This window comes from Tursiops truncatus, chromosome 18 (genome assembly GCF_011762595.2).
Source record: "Tursiops truncatus isolate mTurTru1 chromosome 18, mTurTru1.mat.Y, whole genome shotgun sequence".
Classification (NCBI taxonomy): domain Eukaryota; kingdom Metazoa; phylum Chordata; class Mammalia; order Artiodactyla; family Delphinidae; genus Tursiops; species Tursiops truncatus.
The window spans coordinates 981,861-999,681 of NC_047051.1; the positions used below are offsets into that span (position 1 = coordinate 981,861).

The 17,821-nt window shown below is 44.8% G+C and overlaps 1 protein-coding gene across 4 annotated transcripts in view; it reads right to left on the minus strand.

Moving 5' to 3' along the window:
* The window catches only part of CRYL1 (crystallin lambda 1), a 73,891-nt gene that overhangs the window by 20,563 nt on the left and 35,507 nt on the right, over positions 1-17,821 (minus strand). For 3 of the 4 annotated variants that reach the window (XM_019936927.3, XM_019936930.3, XM_073794926.1), the window contains one exon: positions 3,217-3,378. The exons of the other annotated variant lie outside the window; for it this stretch is intronic. In XM_019936927.3, the coding sequence (XP_019792486.2) occupies positions 3,217-3,378 (162 nt within the window). The remainder of the gene's footprint in view (positions 1-3,216; positions 3,379-17,821) is intronic. 4 annotated transcript variants of the gene reach the window in all.

The following is a 17,821-nucleotide window of genomic DNA, read 5'->3' on the forward strand; positions in this document are numbered from 1 at the left end:
CTTCTACCTACCCTGCCCCCAGCCATCCTCTTTCCACAACAGTCATTGCCGGTCTACTGTGTCAGTGTTAAAAATTAGTGGAGGGCTTCCCTGGTGGCGCAGTGGTTGAGAATCTGCCTGCCAATGCAGGGGACATGGGTTCGAGCCCTGGTCTGGGAAGATCCCACATGCCGCGGAGCAACTAGGCCCGTGAGCCACAACTACTGAGCCTGCGCGTCCGGAGCCTGTGCTCCGCAACGGGAGAGGCCACAACAGTGAGAGGCCCGCACACCGCGATGAAGAGTGGCCCCTGCTCGCCGCAACTAGAGAAAGCCCTCACACAGAAACGAAGACCCAACACAGCCAAAAATAAATTAATTAATTAATTTAAAAAAAATGATTGGATTGGCAGTATCTTCCCTAACGTTGGCATTTCCTTAACTTCTCCATGTCGAGCCTCAAACATCTGCTTCCGCAATCATACCTTACCCAGAAGTCACACAACATCAGAAGCTCTCTTCAGCCTCAACATCGTGATGGATGCTAAGACAGGAAGAGTCTGTCCACTCAAGTGGAAATGCTTGCCCACCCAGCTCTGGTGTTCTTGGTTTCCTTTGAGAAACCACTCTTGAAGATTCTCAAGGAAAATTCTCCTACATCTAAAGAAAAGGCTGTTTGAGGGACTTCCCTGGCGGTCCAGTGGTTAAGGCTGCGCGCTCCCACTGCACGGGGCACGGGTTCGATCCCTGGTCGGGGAACTAAGATCCAACATGCCGCCGGGCACGGCCAAAAAACAAAAACAGAAAAAGGAAAAGGCTGTTTGATTAAAGGCTGCTGATCAGCCTCACCACTAAGCAGATGCACACGAAACTGTTCCCCGAATGAGGCTTGACTGTAAATTGTCTTCCCTCCATGTTGGGGTGAAAACTGGTAGAATCTCACATCTACCAAGTAACTATATGAAGCATCCTTTAAAAGGACTTCTTCTACAGAAGAGAGAAGAAACTATTTCTCCTAGGACTGGCGGGAGAGGCAGCTGGTCCCACACTTCAGAGGTTTATTCTGCTCCCAGCCTGTCTTGGTCACCCTGTCGCATCCTTCCTAGAAAGCAAGCGAGGATAGCATCTAGTTCAAATAAATTACAAAGCAATGCCTTAGTTGAATCACTTGTCTCCTGCCTATCATCACTGAATTCTTATAAAAATGTTTAACCTCTAGCCTTTTTAAGAGCAGAATGATAAGAACTGGAAGCATGTCTCTCCTCGGTGAATTTCTCTTTACTATAAAGCAGGGATGTGGGGACTTCCCTGGTGGCGCAGTAGTTAAGAATCTGTCTGCCAGTGCAGGGGACACGGGTTCGAGCCCTGGTCTGGGAAGGTCCCACATGCCGCGGAGCAACTAAGCCCGTGCGCCACAACTACTGAGCCCACACGCCTAGAGCCCACGAGCCACAACGACTGAGCCCACGTGCCACAACGACTGAAGCCCATGCGCCTAGAGCCCGTGCTCCGCAACAAGAGAAGCCACCACAATGAGAAGCCCTCGCACCACAACGAAGAGTGGCCCCCACTCGCCGCAACTAGAGGAAGCCTGCGCGCAGCAACGAAGACCCAACACAGCCAAAAATAAATAAATAAAGTTTTTTTAAAAAAGAGAGAGATGGAGTAAAACCCCTGTCAGAGGACTTAGGGGATGTTTTCTGAACAATTTGATTCAGTTGTTTTTTAAACTGACTTAGAAGTAAAAACACTGGTTAGAAACGGAAGCTCCTGACTAAGAGGCCTGCACCTTTTATTGAAGCAACCAAGTAACAATCACGGTGTCTAAGAGGCTTCTTATGGACACACATATGTCACGGAAGCAGGACATGACATGCTTCATGGGACTTGGTATTTGGGTGTTTCCGTTAAGGTCTCTCTGGTGCTGTTTTCACCTGTATGGAGTGGTAACTAAATGCTTGGTTTTCTTCTCTGTGCTCTGGGTCTAAGTCTCCTTATCTTATAACCATTCTTTTACACCTTCCATTAAACTTCAGTGTGAGGACATCCAGACCACTCAGTCACGTAAACGGTGGTCCAGGCTGTCTCTCTGAGCAGCACGGAAGACGCAGCAGGCATCTATGACTCCCAGGCTGTCCCTCTGAGCAGCATGGAAGACGCAGCAGGCATCTATGACTCCCCTGGGTCTTCATCTCCTCCTCTAACCTCCTCTTGCTCAGAAAGAGGCATTTCCCTGCTCCCCACTCGAGGACCCCTCACCTCCCTAGGCCCTGGCCACTCGTGCTGGGAATTCTGCCCCAAGTTCCGTGCAGGAGCTGCCAGTTCTCATTCTTCAGAGTAACTCTCTCGATTCTCCATGACCCAAGTATTACCAAGCCGTCCACCTTTCTCCTGCTCTTGCAGTCAAGCTGGTCTCCTGGCAATTCTACGAGGCCCATGCTCGTTCTTGGCCCGGGGTGGGCTTGAGCTAAGTTAGTGGCGTCTCTGTCCTAGCAGGCTGTCCCAGGTCTCCAAGGTCACACTGACCTCCACTCGGTACTCAAACGTCCACCGAATGACCCCTGAATCCCCACTCTGATTCCCCTTTCCTGACATTAACACGTTAATCGCAAAAAGATTGAGTGCCCACGTGCCAACTTGGAGCTCATGGTCCAACACGCCTCGCAGCGCACGCCCGGTGAGTGCGTTGGCGCAGTCAGTGGCAACGTCTGGTGGAAGGGACCACAAAAAGGAGGGTTTAAGTCAGAGCTGCTGCACCGGAATCTCGGGGCGGGGGGACCCGGACCCTGCACATCAGCACAAGTGACCCTACTCTGAGCTAAGTTCAGGAAACCACACAGTACAGGTGACCCACCTGCAGAATCCCATGTGGTCTAGACTTTTCATTAACGCGGCACCTTTCCTTGGCACTGGGATGATCTGATGAGCAGTCTCTCCCCTCAGCTAGACGGTGAGTTACTTAAGGAGAAAGTCTGTAAGAATTGATCATTCTCTCCCACAGTGCGTGAGGGACAAGATACACAGTTCAAGGGGTTTTTGGATAAAATTCTTTGTAAGACACTGATGTTGTACAACTCTCTACATGTACTAAAACCCACTGAAAGGTACAAGTTGAATTGTGTGATATGTGACTTATATCTCAGTAAAGCAGTTACAAAGCACTAGCAGATCCATCCAAACACGTTGCTCCCGGAAAGCCAGGTGAGACTCACTGCATCTCCAGGCTCGACATACTCACAGGATGCGCCACGAGGCACTGCTTCACGTGTACCAAGCCAGAGAACAGCCTGGTGGGCAGGAGGCAGGAGCTGGAGCTGCTCAGGACAACTTGGTCACCAACGATTCCATCCAGCTGAGCAAAGAGCTGCTTCTTCAGCTCTAGGTTTTCTGGAACACATTCCTGAAAAGGACATCTTCCAGTTACTACACAGGATCACCGCACTTAGACCCCAAGCAAAGCGTTTCATGTTTGAGTCATTCCAAAAAGAACCAATTAAGAAACGACCAGCAAAATTTAGGAACAGGGGAAAAACATGCTGCCAAAAAGTATGACGAATCTTGGTAACTCTGGAAACCAGGTGACGCAGATACGGGAACTGTATTTTCTAGTTGTGTGTCGGACTGAAAATTCTCATAATAAACAAGTCCTTCAACCGCGTTGGGGGTGGGTTCTACAAACAGAACACACGACAGCACTGCAGGCAAAGCGCTGGGATATCAACAGCAGTCATCACCACTTGTTTGTCCTGATCACCAGATCAACTTACCTTCAAGGAAGAATCTTACCTTCCTGAAATGAACAAACATGTTACATCCATAACTCCCAAAAGGTTTCCTGAGAGTCCGCTTCTAATTGGAAATCTTTTGACAAAGACCTTTGTTTCTAAAAATCTAAAATTACTTTAATAGGGCGGTAACGGGGGAGGCTAGAGAAGCAAATTCGGATTAAATACCGCAGATAACAACTGCTCGGAAATTCTGACGACGTACAGAAGGGGTTGGGGGTGAGAAGACGTTCTCGGACACCCAAGCACAGGCCCACGGGTGACGCAGGTCCCTGGGAACGCGGTGCTCACGGCGGGTGCCGCCCTGCTGTGGAAGGAGGCGGAACAGAAGAGGATACTGGCTGGACATTCCAGAGCAACCTTCCTGCCTGCCACCCCCTGGGGAAATCCCACCAGGGTCACGCCTCCCCAGGAGGGTCCCTGAGCTCCCAATCCCTGGTGAATCGGGGGGAATGGTTCTCAGTGGGGTCAGATAACAGAATCAACTGGTGCTTGCTAAAGATGCAAATTCTCAGGCCCTCATCCCAGACCTACCGATTCAGACGCCCTGCGCGTGGAATCGAGGCGTCTGCATTTTTATCCAAACTTCTGATGACTTTTGTTCACTACAGTTTGAGACCCACTATTCTGAGGTGTGATCCAAAGCGGGGGCCGACAGTGCTCTCAGTGGTTTGCTACCAAATCCATCCTCAAGGGTCTCCCACTCTGAGGTCAGGCTCCCCAGCCGCTTCCCCTCCACATACTGGCCGAGTGTGCCCAGGTGAGTCTATCAGCACTGTGGTAGCAGAAACGGCACAGACACCAGCAGATAACCGGAAGTGTGCAAAAGTCAAAGTGTAATGCACAAGTACTACCAGGAATTTTATCAGAATCACCCCCCAAAAATAAAATACTTTCAAGTTTAATAATATCTAATATAGTGAGATTAGCTGTGTAAATATTATGACATGAATTCCATTTCTAGACCATCTACAAGATTTTAAACGTTCTCCTCTAAGGGTAAGAAGTCAATACTGTGTCTGCTGGTACTTTTAAAAAATATAATCAAACCATGTGGAATTTTATTCAGAACAAAAGGTCACACAAGCACCACATCTCAAAGACAGGGGGAAAAAAACGGAGTCATTTAAGAACTGTGAAGCCCATTGTGTTAAATCCCCTTATCAGAGGGGAAAAGCTACAGTAGCTGGCTGGTTGTATTGAGTAATTCCTGGATCAGTTAAGTCTGCAAGTTGGGTTAAGTTTAAATGGAGCCTTGTAGTAACGCCAGGGGCTAAACGTGATGCAGATACAGTGTAAGCTAATAAAAGAGTCCCGTGAATGGCCTCATTGTGAGCCTGTCCTGCAGATTCTCCCTTGAAATTCTATGCCTTTCTTCAGATCATTTGATTATCAAAGAGGCAAGAACACTTGAACCAGAGGAAACCCAAACCTGCTACAATTATGCAAGGGTTTTAACGGCGCATCTGCTTGAAGTTTGATTGCTGTTGTTGTTAATAGTGACCCAGTTGTGTCCCATGTACTGGGCCAGGGTTACGCCTCTGTCCCTGTCAAGCCTTGAGCTCATCTCCTTGCTGTTACTCATGGCTTGCCTGAGGAAGGGGGCCTGCAAACTGTTACGCAGGACCGTCATCACTTGGGTGGATCACAAAGCTGAGAGCGGCTGCAGTTGCTGGGTTCCCACAGATGGCTGGGAGGGAAGCAGGGAAGGACAGCAAACAGCGAGAGACACACACCTCGCTCTCTCCTGACCTCAGCAGCGCGGCCGGGTGCGAATCCCCGGGTGGGCTCCTGGTGTCTTTCCGGGGCCTGTCTAGGGAAAGCCACCAGATGGGAAGTGTCAGAGTGAAACTTCTCTCACTGCTGAAGGTAATTAGCTGGACTTGGCTTAATTAAACTCTGACAGCATTTTCAAAGCAACTATTTGTGTTTCGTTTGTTTTGAGGTGGGAGAGAGACGCAGCCCATAATAAGTGATATTCTCACGCACAACCACAAGCTCAGGTTCTGACAATCAAAACTCTGGGGACAAGGAAAGCACTAAGGAACCTTCCAAGCATCACAGCTATTAATGGTGCCTCAAAGGGAGCTTACGCGTGACTTAAAAGATACTTAAAAGGGGGGTTCAGACACTTAAAAGGTGGGGTTACGTTTAAACACCCCTTTTCCCTTCCATTCTTGAAAGGAAGAAACTGAATGATGGTATTATAGGTCTAACTTTTTGTTCTCCCCCATTTACTTGAAATTTTAAAGTAAATAACGTATATACTTTAGTGTTTTATTATCGGTGAAAGTCACCAATGACAGCACCCGACCCATAGGCCTGTTTTGGAAAAGGGGCGTGGCCACGAGTCAGTGGACTGGATGAGCCCCAGGCAAAGGAGGCGCTGGACGAGAGCTCAACGCTGAAGTTTTTACCCACATGCTGTGCAACCGTATGTGTTTTCCAAAACAAATACTTTCACGGGGAAAATGAAATTTAGTTGATTTTTTAAAGTCAATTCAGGCATTTTAGATAGGCATCCTGTTGCTAGAAAATCTACTTTGCTAATGCGAAATATCTGGAAGCAGTCTTCAATGTTCTTTCCAGAAAGAAAGAAAAACTAAATTAGAAGACTTTGGTACTTAAGGTATTTTACATGCAAAGAAGTTCTATTAGCCAATTTTATCAGGAAAGACATGGGAAGAAAGGAAATTTGAACTAAAATCCTATTGTAATCATGGCAGAGGGAATTCATTCTCAACTTGAAGATGGACATGATCTACTGTAAGTTCTGTCTCTTAGCACTAATTAAATCTCTTGCTTCAACCTGTTTAATCATCACCAATTTCTTTTCAGTATTTCTTGCAAGAGCACAATCTCTAAAATCCGTCACATCAAGAGACTGCTATGACTAGTCTTCTCAAGAGGTGCATGTCACGATTACCAAGGAAAAAAAAGACAAACCTCCTTGCTCTAGCAGAAATAGCATGTGTTAAAGAAAAACAAAGGAAAAGTACAAGTTGGCAATATCACAGGCAATAAACAGCACTGTGCCCTAACCAGAGGCTCATATCTTTCCTAAAAAATCAAAATAAAGGGCTTCCCTGGTGGCGCAGTGGTTGAGAGTCCGCCTGCCGATGCGGGGGGCGCGGGTTCGTGCCCCAGTCCGGGAGGATCTCACATGCCGCGGAGCGGCTGGGCCCGTGAGCCATGGCCGCTGAGCCTGCGCGTCCGGAGCCTGTGCTCCGCAGTGGGAGAGGCCACAACAGTGAGAGGCCCGCGTACCGCAAAAAAAATAAATAAATAAAAATAAAAGTTTTTTTAAAGCATATTATAAGTCCTAAACAGAGTTCTACAATAATCTAGAACAAATCATACCCAATCAAGAGAGACCTTTCCAAAGCAAAACCTAGTGTGGGCTGTACTGAGGAATGTGACTTCCTGGGGATTAGGTGTGAGTATGACCAGGATGACTGGTTCGCTTTAAACAGGAGCCCTTCCTCACGTAACCACAGGGAACGGAGGCCAGGCAGAGGAGCACAGCTGCTGTCCTAACGCGATGTCTATTTCCATCCTCATTCCAATGATTTTTTTTGTACCTTTTATGAAATCATTTATTTACAATTAAGTTAAAATGCTTGACATGAAAATATTATAATTTAAAATATTCCCCATAAGCCTGCAATTAGCATATAGTTTCACAGCATTTCTAAATAAAGTGAGTATAAGCTCGTGGGGTCATACACGAATCACTGCGGCATTACGATTGCCCGTCCTGTCCTGCTAAACATTCAGAAAGCCACCAAGCCACGTGCTTCTTGCCAGATGCTGTAACAGAGCCATGACCTCTCACCTCTGGTCCTTAAATGTGAGTCTCTCCATCCCAAACCATGAAGTGTCCGGGAAAGTAGGGTGGGCTCACTGCTTCCATCACCCGCAGTCCCAGGCCACCCAACACCGAGGCGCTGGGCTTGCCTCCATCCTGCAGTCCTAATATCTTACCTCCCAGTCAGAAAAGACAACAGGTGAATTTAGAAAGATAGTTAATAGAAATGTATATATGCGTCTGTTTATGGGTTTGTGCGTGTGTTTACTGAAAACTGACCTGTGGCCTACAATAGAATTTAGCTAAAAATAGGCCCTCTTCAGATTCCTCCAACTGGCAGCGCAACCACTGTTAAAACGAGAAAATGTACATAACCCTGAAAACAAAGGTGCACAGGCAAATTCACGCTAAATATTTTAAAACTTAAAGAAGAAGAGTATGTATGCTAATAAAAGCTTCTCCCGTAAACTGAGGGAGACGCCTGCTTCCAGTCATGTGAGGGACCAGGAGGCCTAAAAGTCCTCCCTCCACAGACTGGATCACTCCACATAAAAGCAGTCATCCTTCTAACTGACAGCTGACCTCTCAGGAACGTAAGGAAAAGCAGAGCAGCCAGCACTAGAGGGACCTGTGACCCTCAGGGGAGGGAGGACGTTCAAATGACCGCAGGAAGAGCCGAACCAGAGGCCATAGGATTCAGGGAGCTGCAGTCAGGGCCCCTGTGATACAGCCGAGACCCTCAAAAGGCTATATCTTCAGGAACTGGCCAACTAGTTTAAACCAAAAACAGCCCATCTGCTGAGGGAGAAGACAGGGAGCTTGTCTTGATCTGGGCTCCAGCTGGGAAGGTCACAGGGTGGAGGGAGAGGAAAACAAATATGTGAATTCATATTCATGAGCCTGAATTTCACCCAGGTTTGGGTTCAAAATTATACTACACATGTGGTCTGGACACTCACAAGCTGAGAAAGTTACATAAAAATCTCTCCCAGGCTGGTGATGATACTACCAGGAGACACACCTGCTGAAGAGGCCTCACCTCTCCTCGGATTCACAAATGAAGACGGCACTGAAGAAAACGAACCACCGAAAACTGTAAACACGCGAGACCACGTGGACAGAGCAAAAGACAGAACCTCGCATACCTGAAGAATAGAAGAGCCTAGTAAAATAAGTATGTTTAAATGAATTAAAAGTACAAGAAAGGAATCAAACCCGGAAAGACCAGGATGATCTGGAAAAGCACTAAGTATAATATCTAGAAATTGGAATTAAAAATAAAGTTACTAAGTAAGTTAAGCAACAGGATAAACACAGCTGAAGGGAAAATTAATGAACAAAACAGAGGCCAGGAAAGGACCCAGAATGCCATACAGAAAGGCAAAAGTTGACAGGTCATCAAGGAGAATCAGACAGACCTACCATATGCTGTGATCTTTCCATACCCCTCTCTCAATTATTATGGAAAAGCATTCAAAAATTCAGGGAGCACATGGGAGAAATAAACACAAGTAACAAGCTTGATCTACTGGACATGGACAGCCTTGCAGCCAACTGCAGAAAATACACATCCTTTCCAAACACACAGAACATTTATCAACGGTGCCAACGTACTAAATTACAACGCAGGCTTCGGTAATCCAAAGGACTCATATCACATGAGCCATTTTCTCTAATTACAACGTCTTTAAGACAGAAATCACAAACAAGACATTACCCAATAGACTTGGAAAATTGAAAACTAACTTCCAGATAGTTCATGGGTCAAAATGAAATCCTAATGGAAATTAAAATATACTTAGCATTGAGCAGCAATAAAATGTTGCCCATCAAAGTATGTGAGTTCAGCTAAAACAGCTCTGAGAAGTAAGTCCAAAATCCAGTTTAGGAAATCAGAAATAGAACAGAATAAATCTAAAGAAAATAGAAAGACCATAATAAAGATAAGAACAGAAACCAATACCCAAATTCGTCCCATAAAGACTGGTAACATGGCGAACCTCTGGAGAAGCATCTCTGCCCAGTCACTGGGCACAGGTCTCCACGCTCAGCCCCAGGCCTCCACTCACCTAGGAAACCTTCCGCAGGCCCACAGCTTCAATCACCGACCTGGAAAGTCGACTCACATTTATTTCTCCTTCTCAGACCATCGTCACACGGATGCTTCATCTAATCTGGTCCCCTTCTCTAGCGCCAGCTGATATATTAACTTGCCAGTACAGAAAGAAGAACCCTAACAATCTATTAATCTAATGATCTACAGAAAAGCAGCATCATAATTCCAGTCCCCTGCCTACAAGATCACTAGGTTTACCTTAGTGAGCCTCATTATCTTGTAAAATGTTTCTAAAACATCAGATTTATGGGATAAAAAATATTTATAATCAGCAATGCAGTCTAACAGTAAGCAACAAATTTTTCCTAAACACCTGCTATATACTTAAAGATGCAGTAAAGCCGTTTCCTCCAGTAACCATCTGACCACATCCGGGTGTACTGGGATACAAATAAACATGGTGCAAACTCCAAGACTGGGGAGGAGCAGCTGTATATTCCTACATTCAGAAAAGCTGCCTCACATGTAGGAGAAAATAAAAGTATTAGGAGAACACTGCCCATCTTTTGAACTGTCACTTTAAAAATGGTTATATTTTTAAAAACATCAGTACTGGAAAACAGGATTCAAAGATGAAAGTCCCACGAGAGCAGGAATTCTTACTTTTCGTTTATGGCTATATCCCCAGCTCCAAGAGCAGTCGGTAAACGCCTGTTGAATCAATTAACGAAGTAATGAATGACAAGTTCTGTAACGTGGTAATCAATTTAATACAACTTCAGTGGATGCGTATTTACTGCCCTCTAGCCTCACATTACTTTAGAGGAAATGACTAAAGTGGGCTGAAGAGCAAACACAGGACATTTCCTGCCTTCGTGCAGCCCATGGGGCAGTACTAGCTGTTCCTGGAGCTGTGGGACACGTGCAGTGGATGGGCCCCGTAAGCATGACGCCTACTACCTGCTGGCGTTCCCCCCATTTATTCAGCTACTAGCCACGCTGCTAATCCCACAGATAGTTCTCCATTGTAAGCATGACCTCTGGCATTTTTTAATAGAAGAAAGGTCTCTCGCCTGCATCCAATGCAATGACTTCCGCCTCACGCCCAGTATAAAGCAGGACACTGCGCCACGTCCCACTGAAGCCTCTCGTGGTGTATGTGGCTGTGTACTGGTCTAGAAGTATTTGGGAATCTTGCAAAAGTAGATCCACTGAGGTGACCTTGGGTAGATGGAAGTCTGAAATTGACGGACAAGTCACGAAACATTAGCTTTAACGTGTGCATTTAAACACAACTCTACTGAGGAACTAGTCTATGCAAGGAACTTTGCCAAGAAACAGAAGAAGATGCAGTCCTTGCTTTTCAAGAAGCACAAGTGCTGGTGGGGAACATAGATGCACGTAGCCATAAGAGAGCAGGCAAGGTGCTGTAACAAAAAAGCAAGCAGAGGGCTTCCCTGGTGGCGCAGTGGTTGAGAGTCCGCCTGCCGATGCAGGGGACACGGGTTCATGCCCCGGTCCGGGAAGATCCCACATGCCGCGGAGCAGCTGGGCCCATGAGCCATGGCTGCTGAGCCTGCGCGTCCGGAGCCTGTGCTCCGCAACGGGAGAGGCCACAGCAGTGAGAGGCCCGCGTAACGAAGAAAAAAAAAAAGCAAGGAGAACGACACAAAGGCACCACACCAGCGGGCCATGCCTGTCCACTTGCCTTGAGGACAGACAGACACTCCCAGTGCCATCCGGTCAAAGTCAGAATACTAATGTAGTATCACAAACTGCTCTTAAGTGGAATTACTGGAGAAAAAACACACACATAATAAGAGAAGGAACATTAAAATGTTCCCATCTGGCCTCCAAAAGGTCTCATTTACCACCACACCCCAGGGCCAGCACTGCACAGCAGGGGATGTGCAACAACTGAGCTGTGGAGACTGTTCCACTTTGGCCACGGTAGGCTGGACTGCTTGGACAAGCCCTCCTGCTGAGAACAACTTTTAAAAAGCTGAAAATGTATTATTTTAAAAATCAGTTTGAAGTTACTGGGAAGCAACCAAAGCATTGAGGAACCGCGGGGCCAAGGCTCAGGTCAAAGGGGAAGCAGAGCTACGAGCCTAACACTTGACTCCACCTTCATCCTCAAGGTACCTGTGTTTTGCAGAAGCACAGACAAAATGCCTGCAGAGATAAGCAGAGCTTTTTGCAGCTTTTTGCAGCGATGAGGGAAAATCAGCTCCCAAGGCTGTAACTGCCAGGACTTGTAGCTCGGACCCTCAAGGGCTGTACCCTGGAAGGAACAGGGACCAGCCTTCACACGCCTCAATTCATCCCAATCCACGACTAAATTAGGGACCTGTGCCCCCAGCCTGGCTTTCTTCCAGGGAAGCTCCTCTGCAGGAAAGAGCCTCAAGCAGAGCCTTAGCGTTTCATAACAATGTCTCACAAACAAAACAAAACAGATGGAGGAGCCTGGACTGGAAGCCAAGAGAGAACACAGGCTTTAGAAACAGACCCACAGGACAGCCGGAGAGTCCTGCTATCAGACATGAGAATAGCTGTAAGTAATGTTTAAGGAACTAAGAGATATTAAATAATTTTACCATATAACTAGAAGCTATACAAAGAATCAAATGGAAATTCAACTGAAAAATACAATTAAAAACTTTAAAAGATAGACTTAAAAGCAGGTGAGACTTAGATAAAGAAATAATAGCTTGGAAGGTACGTCAGGATAAAATACCCAGACTGAAGTACTGAGAGACAAAGGGATGGAAAGTACAGCAAAGAACACAAGGAAAGCATGTGGAGATGCTGAAAAGTTCTAACATACAGGTAAGTATAGTCCCAGAAGAAGGGAGGCGGGTTACAAAGAAATAGAGACACAGAGAGGCAGAAGCAATATAGAAATAGATAATGAATTTCCAAAATTGATTTTAAAAATTATTGTAAAATGATTATGATAAAAGGACCTCCAAAGAATGCGATGCTATAATCATTAAAGCAAGCAAGACTATTCTTCAGTATTTGATGAAATAGGAAAGTACACCAGACGTGATGCTAGGTGAATAAAGAGTGTAATATTCTTTCTTATAACTTTATAATAAATATACATAAAATATGGGAAGGAAATACAGAAAATAGTGATAGGGACCCCATCGCTGGGCAATAGGCATTTTCCAAGTTTTCTAATGTCTACAATTACAATGAACTACTTTATATGCAGAAGAGTGTTGATTATTGAAAGCAGGATATGATTTTGTATTACAGTAAGATTAAAATTATGTTGAAATATGTATTTGGAAAGATGTACATAAAATATTATTAAGATTATAATCTTAGAGTGATGGCATTAAAAGTGATTTTTTTCCTCTATTTTTCAAGTTTTTTATATTAGTTTTAAGGCAGGGCAATGTTTAAGGACGGTGTCAGGAAGTATAAAGAGTCTGAGATTTTTGCTGCTTGCAGGCTAACAAGTTAACCTGCCACAGTTTCACAGATGCTCTTAGAAGACACAAGACTCTTTGGTCAGAGACAAAAGACTGTTACTGACAGGATATCGGGCAGCACGAGCTTCATGTTCACATCGCCCTCAAGTCCCACAGGGGTGATGCAAAGGGACCCAAGTGGATTCTGGGTTTGTGTCACAACTTAGGGAACATAAATCCTTTACGACTGACTACAAGCAAGTTGACCGACCTGTGCCCCAGGGGGAGACGGCAAAGTGGCCCTTTACTCTAGAGGGAGACACTCTCCCCGTCTTCCAAGGCTGTGAGTTATTCGAGCATCCGTGAAAAGCTAGTCTAGAATGAAAGGGCAGTCGGTGCCTCTGCTCACAGGATGTGCAGAAACACAAGACCCATGGGGAATCATCTCCCCGCAGCTAGGTCCCCATGTAACCAAGAAAAAGTGTTTTCTGGTCTCTTTTCCCATGTGCACTGAAAAGAAAAAAGGTAACGAGTCTCACAATAAAGAGTGTTGGCCCAAGGATGACTTTAAGAATCCATTAAAATTCTATATCAGTCCTATACCTCTGGTCTAAGAAAGGAAAAGTCCCCTCCCCACTGCAGACCTTAAAGGGTTGCACAAGCACCAACACCCCCAATGGTTTACTCGTCTGGCAACAGCTGATGAGAACACATACCCCACCAACAGGTGTGCGTTTACTCAGAGCCTCTGGATTAACAAAACTGCAATCCTTCCTGATTTAAAAAACAAAACAAACTTCTGAAGCCCTGAGTCAGAGCCTTAAATTAAAAGGGGATGAGTTCTATTTTAAGAACCGAGGAGTAATTTACATAAACAAGGGAAGCGCGTTACAGAAGAAATGATGGAATAATGGAAGGTAACACAACACTGTTATTTTTATTATTCTTAATTGAATAATAAGAATATTAATATTGAAGATTAAGAAAATTAATATTAAATTGAATACTGATAATATTTAAAAAAAAAAAAAGAACCAAGGAGAAGCTGTCTGCAGCTCTGTTACCCACTGGTCATCAGCTGATTCGCTGACCTGGCTAGTTTTCCCTTTCTGCTCACTGAGGAGACCACCTCTTCATCAAGCAAGACCCCCTCTGCGTGCAGATGCAAGGACGTGAGGACAGTCAGAGCGCTGCGCGGGGGGCTTGCCCTCATCTTACGCAGCCACCTGTGCCACAGAAACATCTAACCTTGTACATCGCGTGTGGCTTCGGCAGTGGAGCACAGCTTTGTGTGTCGCGCCACTACGTTAACTGAAGCAAGGTCTTGGCTAAAGACCTCCAAGGCCAGCTCAAAGGCAGGCTCAGCTTTAACTGAGCGTTAAATAACGCCCACACCTGCCCATTGGTTAATCCAACAACAGTGTCAGGGAAATTCCTTGGTACTCCTGTGATATTAAAATATTAAATATTTTAAAATATTAAAATATTGCTTGCTAAGTACTAAAAAAAAGTCCTTCTCTTGTGGCAAAACCATTTTATAATCTAGTGTTTAAATTTTCAGCAATCATTTCTTGTAAGTCTATATATATGCCAAAAAGAGTAACCTGTGGCTGAGTTTTTCTGTTCATGTTATAACAGCTTCTGGTGCTGACAGCAGATTGACGATGTTACTCCCAGCGCAGACAGACACCCCGGCAAGGACACAATGAGGCCCACTAATTTTCCAATACTTAGGACCAGTCTCAGACATAAAGTTCTCAAAGTCCAAATGTCAACAAGAAAACTCTAAGGGAATAATCGGGAACAATTGTGGTTCAACATCTGACTCATTCAATATGTGATACAAATACATCTTAATTCACTGAAATGACTGGAGACAAAAGCACAAAAAACCTACCATTACTGAAAACCCACTGTAGGTGGGGGAAGGGAACTGAAATAAAAACCCTTATCCCTGGGGGAGGAAAAGGAATGCATGCTAGGTCCCCCCTTATCTCTCCCCTCCACCCCACCTCCCATCCCCAAGCCCCAGGGACACAGTGCCTGCCTGAAACTAAGGCTTATCAGAGCCCCAAGGAAAGACCCTTCCCCAGGCTAGCAAGGATTAAGTAACGAGTAACAGAAGAATACTTCTGGGAAGGGACAGGGCAGGAACATGGAAAGAGATCCTCTCCCAGGGCAGTGCAAAGGGAAGACTTAACGATATTGAGGGAAAAGCCCTCTGGCCAGCAGTCCTCATCTTAAACACAAGGTATTGCTAAAGGAATTTGAAACCTGTAAGCGCCAAGGGTGACTATAGCAATTTAAAAACCTTAACGCTTGCCCAACTCCTAACTAGATTAGCTCAAATCCTCACAATAAAAGCCTGTTTGTAATGAGGTGGATGGACCTAGAGTCTGTCATACAGAGTGAAATAAGTCAGAAAGAGAAAAACAAATACCGTATGCTAACACATATATATGGAATTTAAGAAAATAAATGTCTTGAAGAACCTGGGGTAAGACAGAAATAAAGACACAGACCTACTAGAGAATGGACTTGAGGATATGGGGAGGGGGAAGGGTGAGCTGTGACAAAGCGAGAGAGAGGCATGGACATATGTACACTACCAGACGTAAGGTAGATAGCTAGTGGGAAGCAGCCGCATAGCACAGGGAGATCAGCTCGGTGCTTTGTGACCGCCTGGAGTGGTGGGATAGGGCGGGTGAGAGGGAGGGAGACACAAGAGGGAGGAGATATGGTGACATATGTATATGTATAACTGATTCACTTTGTTATAAAGCAGAAACGAACACACCATTGTAAAGCAATTATACTCCAATAAAGATGTAAAAAAAACACAAAAGCCTCACAGGAGGAAAGGCCAAATCCCAGGCATAGATCTGCCGTCCTACTCAGGATGTCTGACTTTCCAAAACAAAAAATTGTGAGGCTACAAAAAAGTGCACACCCAGGAGACAAAGTGATCATTAGAATCAGACTCAGATATGATTCAGATGGTGGGATAATCTGACGTCGAATTTTAAATGATTAATACACTAAAGGCTCTAAAGGGAAATTGTGGACAATATCACACGGGTAATGTTAGCAGAGAAATAGAAACTAGAAGAGAATATCAGATATGCTAAAAATGAAAAACAAAGGAAGATGAAGGTTGCCTCTGACTGACTTATCCGTAGACTCAACACAGCTGGGAAAGAATCAGTGAACTTAAAGATCAGTCAAAGGAGATCATCCAAAGTGAAAAACAAAGAGCAAAACGACAGAGAAGCGCATATAAAACATGCAAGACCTGCAGGAAGAATATCAAATGATCTAACATATGTGTAACTGAAATCCCGAAGTTTCTACAGACAGGGAATGGGGCAGAAGAAAACATTCAAAGAAATCATAAGAACATTCCAGAACTAATGAAAGTCCCAAATCACATAGGCAAGAAGCTCAGACAACACAATGCTGGGTAAGTACCCCTCTTTACCCCCGAATCCACACACATCTAGGTATATTATATTCAAATTGCTGAATATAGAAGACAGAGAAATACTGAAGGCAGTCAGAGAAAAAGTCACTTAATATACAGAAACAAAATGAAGAGTTGGAAGAGGGGCTTCCCTTCCCTGGTGGCACAGTGGTTGAGAGTCCGCCTGCCCATGCAGGGGACACGGGTTCGTGCCCCGGTCCGGGAGGATCCCACGTGCCGCGGAGCGGCTGGGCCCGTGAGCCATGGCCGCTGAGCCTATGCGTCCAGAGCCTGTGCTCCGCAACGGGAGAGGCCACAACAGTGAGAGGCCCGTGTACCGCAAAAAAAAAAAAAAAGAGTTGCAAGACTTTTTGTGAGAGATCATAGAAGATGGAAAGTCATGGGGTGATATTTTTAAGTGCTGAAAGAAAAAACCCGTTAACTCAGAATGCTACTATAGCCAGTAAAAATATTTCAGAAATATGTTCAGAAATGAAGAAACAAGAACTTTTCTGAGAAGAACAACAATTTAGGGAATTCATTCCCAGCCAACCTGTGAATCTATGAATAGGAACAAATTTTAAAGGAAAGTCTGCAGGCAGAAGGAAAAAAGTAACCAGACAAAAAACTGGATTTATACAAAGAAATGAAGAACACTGGAAATGGGTAAACAAAGGTAAAATCAATGTTTTGTTTTCAGTTGCTCTAAAATATAAGTGAACACCCAAAGCAAAAATGGTAGCAGTGCACTGAAATGGATTACATTAATTTATTTTCAAGTACTGAACCAGCCTTGCATACCTGGGATAAATCCCACTTGGTCATGATATATAATTCTCTTTGTATTTTTTTAGATTTGATTTGCTAACATTCTGTTAAGGATTTTTTTTTTGAATTTTAGAATTTTATTTTATTTATTTTTTTATATACAGCAGGTTCTTATTAGTTCTGTTAAGGATTTTTACATCTACGTTAAGGAGAGATAAGTCTTTCCTAGACCTCCTCCTACCTAAAATGTGTTTTTGTAATAAAGACCGGATATAAAACTCTAACACAGAGACTTCCCTGGGGGTCCAGTGGTTAAGACTCCCCGTTCCCAATGCAGGGGGTCCGGGTTCGATCTCTGGTCACGGAACCAGATGCCACGTGCATCCCACAGCTAGGAGTCCATACACTGCAACTAAGAATTCCGCACGCCATAACTAAGACCCGGCACAGCCAAATAAATAAATAAATAAATATTAAAAAAAAAAAAAGTCTAACACTCCTTAAGTCACTGTCGAAACAACTGTGTTACATACGTATCCGCCAG